Below are 12,271 nucleotides of genomic sequence, written 5' to 3' on the forward strand. Positions count from 1 at the left end.
CCCTCCCACACATACACACACACGCCAGTTACACACATTATCAATGGCCACAGAATCCATCCAAAACACCAGGAGCAGGACTCTGAGCAGTCGGCCTCTGACAGCAGCTCCACGTGCGTCCTGAGCCTCTGCTGCAGCTTAATGGCTGATTGATCACAAGAAGAAGCTCTGTAAAGACGCTCTATGGCAGAGGGAGCATCACGGTATCAAAATTGTGTCACAAACATGATAAAAGAATGATTTTAAAGTGTTTTTCTTAAAGGTACAATGGCTTGTTTTCTGAATCAAAGGGTGAAAGAGCAGGAGGAAGCAGAGAAGCTACTGAATTGTTTGGTGTGACGCTGATAAGAAGCTCATGACTCATTAATGAGCTGCATTTTCATGACCCTCTGTCTTCTACAGACCAGGATCAAGCCCACCCAGGTCTGCATCCATCCGCCTGTAATAAAACAGTCACAGACGCTCATTTCATGCTGCAGATGCTGAGGCTTTGTCTTTGATCCCCTCACGTCTTGACTGCTCACAAACCCATAATGCCTCCCAACGCTTCCACCTCGTCATCATGTACTCTTTCTCCTTTATTCTGCAGTGTAACTCGTGCATGCTGTGGGTACTCAAATGCAGCATTTTCCTCATTGCTTCTCTCCGTCCTAATTGCTCCTCTTCCTCACCGCAGCACTTATTACATTCACCCATCTCATTACCGCAGACAACTGGGTTACGCTTTTTGCCTGCGCCTGACTGTCGGTTTGTTGGTTTGACAGCAGGATCATTCACAAAGTTCTGAATGAATTTTGAAGACAGTGCCCACAGAAGATAATTATAATTATAGTCATTATATCACCTTATTGTCATTTCTTCACTTCCTGTCTTTCGCCGATGTAATGGTTAGGTTGTGGGTTCAAATCTGGGCCATATTGCCGGATGGGAAATATAAAATATAAGAATAAATATGGATTTATTCAGCATTGGTGCAGGTTTGTACAATTTTGTCAATAACTAAACTGAATTGTTATGTAATATGTATACTAATTACTCTGAGATGAACTGATCCAGCTCTTATCTGGTTTGAACCGGTTGGAGAAGATGCTGCATTACAGACGTGTGTGTGTGTGTGTGTATGTATATGTGTGTGTGAGCTGCATCGCACAGCCAGTCTGTTCCAATTCTGTTCACTCTAATCAGAGGGATTTACTCGTCGTGTCTGAGCATCGTGCTGTTAGAGAGCTTCTGCCTAATCTCACCTGTGGCACCAAGAAAACAGAATCATTACAACTTCAGAGTGCACACTACATAGAGGTCACACTGTACCGCCCAAGGCTTGTATGTTCAAGAGCACTTCAGCAGGGTCAATAGAGGCTTCAGGCTCATTTTACTGCCTTGTCTCCTACATCCTCACCTCACTACTTTCACTTTTATTCGTGTATGTTTTGACTATGATTCTGATCCAAACCAAATATTGGACAGCTTTACATGGCCTTGTTCAATCGCTTTGCTTTGTGTGCAGTTCAGGTCCTTTTCTAAGTCCTCTGCTAAAATGTGAACCCAGTCTCTTTCCTTCTGTGAATAGGATGTCGTATTTCCACCCCTGATTATAGCATAATGCCTATGTTATTTGAATTTCCACAGAGAATCCAAGGCCTGACAATGGAGCCTCATCAATAGAATTCCAGTCTTTCACCCGACACCGAGCCGTGTTTGAACAACTAACTAATCAGAACAGTGAATGGTCTTCTGCCTACGTGTGCTTCCTGCAGCAGGACCACGTCTCTTTAATTAGCTCCGATTCTTTCATTGCAGAACAAACAAGAGCATATGCCACTTGGTGACAGGCGTCAGTGTACACAAGGGCAGAACAGGACAGAGGGCTGGCCAGAAACACCTGCGACATTGAAAATAGACACTTCATTCGCCTTTCCAAAAGGATTCAATGTCACAAACTTAATAAATTGCTCTACTACATTTAAGACTAAATATGTTATGAGTGTTTTTCAGTGAGGCGACCACATTGTTTACATTTAAAGCATCATAAACTGGTTGCCATCCCCTGTCATTGATGCTGTTTATAGCAAAGAGGCAATTTGCTATGAATTTGAAATTGTTTAATCTGAACTAATGCTTTCAAGTAAATAATTTAAAGGATATTTGAACCTCTGACTGTTTAAATGACAAAACTACTGAAGGGGCAAGATGCAACAAATCAGCCAACTGAAGACGGAGAACAGGTAGGAGTATTCAAGCATTCTGATGACGAGGTTGCGGCAAGAGAAACGTCAGCGTCTGATATGAAGGAAAGGTTAAGAGGAAAGTTTCATTGTGATTCTGTTGACAGGAGGCAGAAAGCCAGGAAACGCAGGAAATGGAGGAGGCTTTGATTGCACCCAGTGACATCATAGTTCTTAATTAACAAGCCTTGATGGTTGTGGTGAATAAGAGGGGACTTGACACACTCCACACACACACACACATTTTTCCTCCCTTCATTACCTTGCTGTATGTTGCCAGCAGCAGCAGCAGCAGCAGCAGCAGAGTCACTTTCCACTTCCTCTCAGCACAAAGGTCCACTCGGTTCAAGAGAAGATCCAGCCTGGACAAACTTATAGATTATATAAATGAGTTACTTTTATCTTCAGTATATGATGGGAATTACATTTGATGTCAGGTTTACATCCGTTCTGCAGACTTTAATCAGATGTGAATGCTCATAACAATGTGAGGCAAAAATAGAACAGATTTCACTGAGGGGCAAAAAGTCAGAACAGCGAGGTAAAGAGAGACGGAAGTAACTGACAGCCAGCATCAGCGTCAGACCAGCCTGGCGTGTGCTTCTGTGCTTCATGAGTGGAAACAAGCAGACCGGCTCCAAATCAAACTGTGGTCAAGCCAGCTGTCATATGTAACTCCGTGGTCAAATCAGCAACAGCAACATTTGGAGAAAACTACACACCGATACAAAATGAAGCACTTTTATGGCAAAACTTTGGGGGATTTCAAAGTTAAAGTCCAATACTTGGACCTTAAAATGGCTTAATGCTTTATTGAGGGGCTATAAACAGTATAGTAAAGACGCCATATCTGTCATTGCCTGTAACTGTGGTGAAGTAATATTTTACAGCCTCTCAGATTTTCAGACTCCAAACCATTTCTAGGTAGAAATATGAGACGTTCACCTCTACATTCTCCAAAACAGAACAGTGAAATGCTTGAGTTTGTGTTTATTTGTAGTCAGAATGGTTTTGAACTCAAGGATTTTAGTCAATGTCTGGAATTAGTTTTTGTAAATCCTGCGTTAACGGCTTATTTTGTAAAACGGACGTAGTCACTTGTGTATCCTCACGCTAACTTCGTTAATTGCCGTTTAAACGCATTTAGCATAAAGCGAAAACAACACGCCTGAGCTCCACGTGTAGCGGCGGCTGACGTGACGGCTCATATCAGGCTGCTGGCGGCCTGTCAGTGGAGTTGGCGGGGCAGCAGGAAGCATCCGGCCTCCATCCTGATGTTTGTGACGTGACGCGGCTGTGAGCGACGCCCGGAGACGAGACGGGACGGAGCACCGAGCGGAGTGCAAGTCAGTGTGTGGCCACGAGCAATCTGCAAAGGCCAAGCATGATTACATCACTCCAGCGCTTCCCGACACAAACGAGACGTGACGGAGGAGATGAAGGCAACGAGTCCTGACATCGGCCGGGCCTACATGGATGTGCTGTGTGTGGAGGTGGGAGGATCAGAGGAGGGTTGTTCCCCTGCAGGGTGGGTCTCACTCACTCACTCACACACTCTCTCACGCACACACACACACACACACACACACACACACACACACACACACACACACACACACACACACACACACACACACACACACACACACACACACACACACACACCTCTCTGGATTTCCATTAGAAAGAGTATTCTACATATCAATCCGGGCTTTAATTAAAAAGCTGCTATATTCACTGAGCCTCTGTCAGCCTTCAGGGTGTCCGGCTCTCCTGCCTGAGTGCCAAATGGAGCATTTGGAAACCAAATGAGCTCATTGTTGTGAGGCAGGAGCCTTTCATCTAACACCATTGTCCGCACTGAGTGACTGTCACCCTCTGGTAAACACTTGATGTTGTCATCAGCATTAAAACCATTACTCATACGCTCAGAGAAGGATGACTCAGGGCCGTTTCATGTTGTACAAATATATTCTTTAAAAACTGGGAATTCCAAAAAAATCTACAGTGGTGATTGTGAGGAGTGGGGAGGGAAGTGTGGAAGCTTTAGAGATGTGACTGAAGATAAATCAGGAAAAGCCTCAAAGAGATTTTAGAGGACAAGTGATGTTCAGCTGATGACATGAGAAACATCCTGTCTAACACGATCTTCAACCTGTGATGTCATGGACCTGTCAACATCACTTCAGTCTTTACAATGGAGTTAAGGTCTTCAGAGATGAAACACTGTTCATATTCGGGAACACTAGTGCTGCTGCTGCTGCATCTCAGACTGGAAACTGTCTCCTGACCACGTCTGCCAACTGGGGATCAGTCTGAGACAACATGGACTCCAGGTGCTGGACCTGCACAAGAGGAAGAGGAAGTGAGGTGGAGTGGAAACATAATGGCATGTTGATTTTCCACAGGAACTGGAGTACAGAAATAAATCGCCTGTCCAAAAAAAGCCCTGTGTGTGTGTGTGTGTGTGTGTGTGTGAGAGAGAGAATCAGGGCTGCAAATCCTGATTCTTTTTGTCGCCAATTCTACTGTTTACTATTTCAGTTAATCAATTACTAATTAACCCTTTGATTGGTGACTGCAAACATGAATCAAACACTCATCAGTCATAGTCGTTCGATGTCATTGTGCGACTACATTAACAACATGCATTCAATGATTACAACTAATGTGTCATCATTTACAAACACGATCAAACATCCACATTCTCCTGGCTCAGGCTCACTTACACACGTCTTAAACTGGGGCAGCAGACAGCGGGCTGCGGTGAGACAGGTCTTCTCTGTCAGGTAACCTTTCTTCACCAACTCTGCCACTGCATCCTGCAAACAACAGAGGGCCGGAACAAACAAACAAACAAACAAACGCTTTAGTGGACTTTACTAACAAATAGAGGAATCCTGCACCGATCTCCCGTCTCCCTCTGGCGTCACCTTGGAAATCTGTCCGCAGACGTCGGATAAGAACTCTGCTGTGACCTCGGCCAGCGTCAGGAGCTCTTTATCTTTAGTCTCCTCATCCTCTGTGCCTCCTTTGCCACTGCGGTCGGCTTGGTGCTCAACATGGCACTGCAGCACCCTGAGAAGGCTCCCGATGAGAGGCACGGCTGCAGAGGAAAGACTTGGAAGTGAGATATTCTGATGTGTGTGTGTACAGCAAAGACATGAAGTAGGAGCTGTGAAACCCTCACATGTGTCCCTTGTGCTGCACCAGAGCTCCTGGCATCTGAAGACAGCCTGCAGCACAGAAAAGGCCTGGAGCAAAAGCATCTTCTCTTCTTGTACGACAAGCGTGACTTCATCTGGCTGACGGAGTCGCTCGCACACGACCTCACAGAGGAACTGCCACACTGCTTTCCCCGGTCCGTCCTCTGCAGCTGGAAGGACAACAAACAAGAAATGAAACTTCAGTTATGTCGCTGAGAGTGAAAGTCAACATGGAAGCGTGTTGGAATGGAGGCTGACCTAAAGTCTGGAGCCCTTCGTGCACGGTAGTGAGCAGCTGGAGAGCGTGCAGATAAACCTCCAGACCATTTGGACTCTCGGACCTGGAAAGACAACTTGATGTTCATTGACGGTGAAGTTTAATTGTAGAACTCGCAAGATTCGCCACGACTACCATGAGACTGATGATGCACTGACCCTCAAAATCTTTGGCTTTGTTCTCACCTGAGCTGCTTGGCTGCTTCAAGAAGGCACGAGGCCACATCCAGACGGCTTCTGCCATCCTCCTCCTCCTCCTCCTCCTCCTCCTCCTCACTTGGTTGAGTTGTGATCCAAGTCCTCATCAGCTCCTCATCCAGGTCAAAGAGCTTTTCAACCAACTCTCCAACCTTCTCTAGCAGGTCGGCTGTAGAACACACACACACACACACACACACACACACACACACACACACACACACACACACACACACACACACACACACACACACACACACACACACACACACACACACACACACACACACACACACACACACACACACACACACCTCAGCATCGACAATTTCTAAAATAGAAGCGTGTAACCAATGCTGGAAATAGTTTAAAAATTGGAAAAAAGTGTTGAATAGGAACAGTACTGTTGGTAGAGCTGCACATGATGAAGCAGAGGTTGGAGCGGACAGACGGCCGGTCTCGTATGCGTTGAAGCCACAGTGAGCAGACGTCTTTCTGAGAGACGCAGGTCAGCAGCAACCTGCAGTGAGAGAAAAGAAGTTAACGTCTTTCTCCCAGCGTCTCGGCCCCACAAGTCCACTGAAGAGAAAAATGTCACCTGCTGGTCTCCAACAGGGTCGGAGGGTCAATGCCCCCGAGAAGAAGCAGCAGCACCGCCCTGTGGACACACCGGGTACTGCATTAATGACTGACATCCGTGTTCCAGCTCTTGTTTGCGTTCTAACTTATCAACTCTTACTCACCCTAAGTCTTCGTTCTGGCTGAGAGTCTGACAGGTGCCAGGGAAACAAGCAATGTTCCCAAGGATTCCCACACAAATTTCCTAGAGAGGCGAAAAACAAAAGAGAATTCAATGTCAAAGGAAGGCCGTAACATGAGTGTAGTATCAATATATGAACTATAACCAGAGACAAAGAGGACACTGAAACAGAGACATGCAGAAATCACTCACTGTGAGACGAGGACAACGGGATTTGGCAATGATTCCCAGAAGAATATCAGCAGCTTTGAACTCCTGCAGAAAGCCAGCAACATCCTACACACGACACATCAACAAGTCTCCTTACACAGCAAAGGCACACACAGAAGTGATGATGAAGGATTCTGTGTAAACAAAGACAATCCTAAGGGAATAATGTATAAAGATAAGATATGAGACAGCACCTTGTCCATCGCCATGTCCCAAACTCTACACAGATCGTCCTCGTCGTCCTCCGTCAGCTCCATCTGACCTTCGGCGTGCTCTTCAGCGTGATCCGTCACCATCTGAGAGACACCAACGCTTCTGATTATGAAACAAGGCCATACAGACGCTTCTACTCTTAGATTACAATCTGATTCTTTATCGGGGCGGCAGTAGTTCAGTCAGTTTGTTTTGTTTACAGTATTCTATCTAACTAAACGCCCACAGTACCTGGACGAGCCGGTTGAGGGTGCTGAAGAGCCAGTGTCTGCTGTACACGGTGTCTCCGATGGCGTCCGCACCTTCCTTATCCTCCTCTGCCTCAGTGGAGTCCGGGGGCGGTGACGGGTTGCGGTCCATCGCAGGAGAGTCTGACCCCGCGGGAGACAAGGAGCCCTCGTCCCCCAGGTCCTCGGCTCCGTTAACGCCATGCTCTGACAAACACGGAGGCATTGTTAGGGGCGGCGTTTTCACTCTTCGCTCTTTAAAGGCGCCAGAATAATCGAATGGTTGGGCTAGCAGTTGCATCTCTTGGGCTAGCAGTTGTATCTCGGGCTACATGCTCTTTTATTATTTCATGGTGAAAAGTCTCTCATGTCAACTCACCCATAGTCAACTCGTGAAGTGGAACAGACATGAATCGGAGTTCCGCCGCTGGTAACTTCTGAATACGCCGGAGTTCACAAACACAATTTCAAACAACCTCCATTTTAGTCCTTCTTCTTCTGTTGTTCGTTGAGCGCCAGGAAAAAAATGGACGTCGCCACCTACAGGGCGCCAAGGGAATGACAGGAACGAATCTAAATGAAATACATCAGCAAGCTTCGATTCAACAAAGAATAGGTGTATAAAACCTCAATTAGTAGAGCAGAAGGGAAAACAAATAAAGCAAAACGTTTTTTAAAAAGTAAAATAAAATAAAGGGACACTTCTAGAGTAATGCTCGAATATTTGGGGAAGAAACGTACAGGACCTACGAGATTGAAGTCCTGGCATTTCGAGAAAAAAGTTGTTGTTTTTTTTTGGAAAAAAATCGAAAATTTGAGAATGAAGTCTAAATATTTCGTGGGAGGAAAATCGAAATGTTAGGTATATTAATTCTTAGTGATATTTAGATCTAAAGAAAATGTTGCAAGTAACAATATTTGATAAAATCGTATTTTTTTTTAGGGAAAACGTTGAAATGCTAAGAAAATGAAGTTGTAATCTTGGAACAAAACAGCCAAGTCCCTGAAAAGTTGTTTTAATGTCTAATACTTTTGTAGCATTTCTTTGTCTTTTGCAAATTATTATGACTTTATTGCTGTAATAATTTTGCCTTTTAATTCAAATTCTCAAGACTGACCATATGACCCTTTTTCTTTTTGTGTGTACAAGGCTGTGGCAGAGACATGGGAAATACTTAGACAGACACTTATATATATAAAAAATCTTATCTTTATTATAAGGAAGTTATCATCAAGGATTGAGAACTGGCCCACACAATCAAACATTTAGGGAGGTTTAACACTTTATAATGTCAGTATCCACGAACACAGGAAGGCGTTGAACATGTTCCTGCACGGCCACACATACAACAGCAACATCACAAATTGGGACACAATTCAAACATGTCATGGAAATGTTTTAATCTGAAGGTGAATAAAGAATTGAAGTTGATCTTTGTCTTTCTTGTTGTTCATTTCTGAGATGGAATCAAAGTTTTTTGGGGTCGGAACAGCTGGTGCATCAGGGAGGGACAAGACAGAGATACAAAGGCAGACACTCTCATGAGCAGGGCCCAGAAAAGGTGGGGGTTCAAAGCTGTGGGAAAGGTTAGGGAGAGACAGGGTGGAATGTGGGCCTGCAGTATCTACTTCATGATAACGTTGTAACTGAAAACACTTGTGTGAGAACATTTCAACCTACAAGGACAGTGCTTCACAAATTTCATATCAGTGTGAGAAGGTTCTGTTTTACAGTTCATGCATTTTATATAGTAAGATTACACAATGTTATAATAGAATAGAATATTTTCCATTACAAATAATTCCAGCAGCATTATTCCAGGCACTTGTGGCAGGGATTACAACAGGGAGAAGCAAGATGTCAGTTTAATGCACCATCAGATGTCAAGGAGCAGGACGAAGGCTGAGAGGAACAAAAAGGACCTCAATTGCCCAAACAACAGCCTCTGCTGTGGTAAGGGAGGTCTTACCACTGCCTCACGTATGTGACACCTGTCACTCACTGAGTTACATTGCAAAATGGTACAGAAAAATAGGTTATTGGTCTAATTCATTTACAGTTTATGTTGAATTTTATTTTATGCACAGCATAGATTTTCTTGCGCGCTGACAATGTGCGAGTAGTGCGCAATTGCGCACGCGCGCAGTTTAGAGGGAACATTGCCGCTAAGGTTTTCCAGAAGCATGTCTTCCCATGTGACGCTTCAGATTTCCTTTTGAGATGAAGGTTTTACCACAATCTGAGCAACTAAATGGCTTCTCTCTTGTGTGGGTTCTCATGTGGCGATTCAGGGCTCCCCTCTGAGAAAAAGTTTTACCACAAACTGAGCAACTAAATGGCTTCTCTCATGTGTGGGTTCTCATGTGGACCTTAAGGGCTCTCTGCTGAGAAAAAGTTTTACCACAAACTGAGCAACAATATGGCTTCTCTCCTGTGTGGGTTCTCATGTGGACCTTCAGGGTGTCCCTGTAAGCAAAGTTTCTGACACAAACTGAGCAACAATATGGCTTCTCTCCTGTGTGGGTTCTCATGTGGTTATTCAGGGCTCTCCTCTCAGAAAAAGCTTTACTATAAACTGAGCAACTAAACGGCTTCTCTCCTGTGTGGGTTCTCATGTGGACCTTCAGGGCTTCCCTGTAAGCAAAGTTTCTACCACAAACTGAGCAACTAAACGGCGTCTCTCCTGTGTGGGTTCTCATGTGGACCTTCAGGGATTCCCTCTGACAAAAAGTTTTACCACAAACTGAGCAACTAAACGGCTTCTCTCCTGTGTGGGTTCTCATGTGGACCTTTAGGGCTCTCTGCTGAGAAAAAGTTTTACAACAGACTGAGCAACAATATGGCTTCTCTCCTGTGTGGGTTCTCATGTGGCTATTCAGGGCTCCCCTGTGAGAAAAAGTTTTACCACAAACTAAGCAACTAAATGGCTTCTCTTCTGTATGTGTTCTCATGTGGACCTTCAGGGCTACCCTGTAAGCAAAGTTTCTACCACAAACTGAGCAACGATATGGCTTCTCTCCTGTGTTGGTTCTCATGTGGCTTTTCAGATGTCCAATTGTGGTATAGTTTCTACCACAAACTGAGCAACAATATGGCTTCTCTCCTGTGTGGGTTCTCACGTGGATCATCAGAGTTCCACTGCGAGAGAATCTTTCATTACAAACTGAGCAACTAAATGGCTTCTCTCCTGTGTGGGTTCTCATGTGGCAATTCAGGGCTCCCCTCTGAGAAAAAGTTTTACCACAAACTGAGCAACAGTATGGCTTCTCTCTTGTGTGGGTTCTCATGTGGCAATTCAGGGCTCCCCTCTGAGAAAAAGTTTTTCCACAAACTGAGCAACTAAATGGCTTCTCTCCTGTGTGGGTTCTCATGTGGATCGTCAGGAGTCTACTTTCAGTGAAGTTTTCAACAAAAACTGAACACCTATGTTTCTTTTCCCCTGTGTGGATTTTCTTTTGGACTTTCAGGTCTCCATTCAGAATTGAAATGGTGGATAGAGGCTCAGCCCCAGTGTTCAGATTACTTTGACTTTGATGAAACTGTAAGGACTGAACTTTCACGTCAGCATCTTCAGTCTTCATAGACTCTTTCAGACCATGAAGCTGCTCTCCCTCCTGACTGACCCAGAGACCCTCCTGCTCCTCTTTAATTTGTGGGTGTTCTGGGTCCTCTTGGTACAGACTGGGGGCCACTTTTGCAGCACAAACAGCTGCTGGACGTCTGTAGGCAATGCTGAAAAAGACAAGTACACAATGGAAAACATATAAGGTTTTATTTGCACGACCTTATAGTGGCACTTTAGTGAAGAAAGGTCATGGTTCATTATGGGATCAAGTTTAAAGGGTCATGGTGTTAGTTTGACATATTTTCCTCCAATACCGATACCAAGTTCAGTATTGCAACACAGAATTGATACAGTGCGATTCAAAAAAACATGAAAACGCTGGGTTTATATATGGGCATATGTCAGTCTGCTGTATACTTTAGACAGTTAAATGATAAATGTTATGAATCTTAGCGCACAACTTTGTACATGTGCTTTTTTATTAATGTTGTAGTATAACTTCACACATTATACCACACCATAACAAAAACAAAGCTTCTCTGAGGACACCAACAATATGAACCTGTTTTGTCTTTGTCAACTGTACAGTAATCTGCTGTACTTCTTTACTAAAAACGAGGTGTCAAATGTTTGCCATAAAATTGAAATTGTTATGGCTCTTTTTATCCACCTTTTGTTTAAATTTTACCACCATTTTCTGGTTGTAAAGGACTGTTTCCAATGGGGTCAAGTGGAAAAGCAGGAGTGCCCGTGACAGTTGATGTACTCCAGTCCAATCTCTCATTTCAGATTCTGATTTTAGAATAAAATCATGTGATAATAAGCCCCAAAACCCATAATATTGGAGATGCACTTGAGAAAAACAAAAAAAATAGACAAAAACAAAACCCTGATGTAACAGATAGCACAGCATCTACGTTCAGGTATGAACGATCAACCTTTCTTATTTTTTGTTAAGCTATTAACAATCAATATAAACAAATGAGATTTGTTTTATTTTGGAAATTCCGCATTTTTTTTCTATGCAGCTCTCTTGAGCCATGGGCTGAGCCATGTCTCAACAGGGGGAATGGTATGGTAACACAAATATTAATGTTATTAATTATATCAAAGATATTCACAGCATATGGCTTTACAAATTACACAAAAGTGCATAACATGTGCAAAACACAATGCACAAGGAAACCCTGTATTTATTCCCACCTCTTTTAAACTAATGGACGTCATTTCGTGTTTGACATTACTTAGAATGTCAACATGGTTTATAAACTCTTTTACAGTCATGCATGCATAATCAAAACAGTATCATGGTCATTTGGTATTCACCTCCCTGAATCAACACAGTGGGTGCTGGCGGAATAGGCAGGATGACGAGGATTATAGATCCTCA

At 43.9% G+C, this 12,271-nt stretch overlaps 1 protein-coding gene and 1 pseudogene across 1 annotated transcript; both read right to left on the minus strand.

Moving 5' to 3' along the window:
* Positions 1-4,163: 4,163 nt before the first annotated feature.
* On the minus strand, positions 4,164-7,825 carry saal1 (serum amyloid A-like 1). The gene is made up of 13 exons (XM_076140787.1): positions 7,695-7,825; positions 7,320-7,522; positions 7,070-7,171; positions 6,858-6,941; positions 6,649-6,728; positions 6,504-6,563; positions 6,310-6,425; positions 5,894-6,074; positions 5,690-5,772; positions 5,416-5,601; positions 5,159-5,331; positions 4,955-5,047; positions 4,164-4,570 (listed from the first exon to the last, which is right to left on the minus strand). The coding sequence occupies exons 1-13, from the start codon at positions 7,723-7,725 to the stop codon at positions 4,493-4,495; spliced, it is 1,470 nt and encodes a 489-aa protein (XP_075996902.1). The 5' UTR covers positions 7,726-7,825; the 3' UTR covers positions 4,164-4,492.
* A 1,656-nt stretch (positions 7,826-9,481) lies between these two features.
* Positions 9,482-10,687, minus strand: LOC142988451 (uncharacterized; annotated as a pseudogene).
* Between the last annotated feature and the right edge of the window lie 1,584 nt (positions 10,688-12,271).

This window comes from Genypterus blacodes, unplaced genomic scaffold (assembly GCF_046128005.1).
Source record: "Genypterus blacodes isolate CSIRO-AG114 ecotype Tasmania unplaced genomic scaffold, CSIRO-AGI_Gbla_v1 ptg000015l_1, whole genome shotgun sequence".
Classification (NCBI taxonomy): Eukaryota; Metazoa; Chordata; class Actinopteri; order Ophidiiformes; family Ophidiidae; genus Genypterus; species Genypterus blacodes.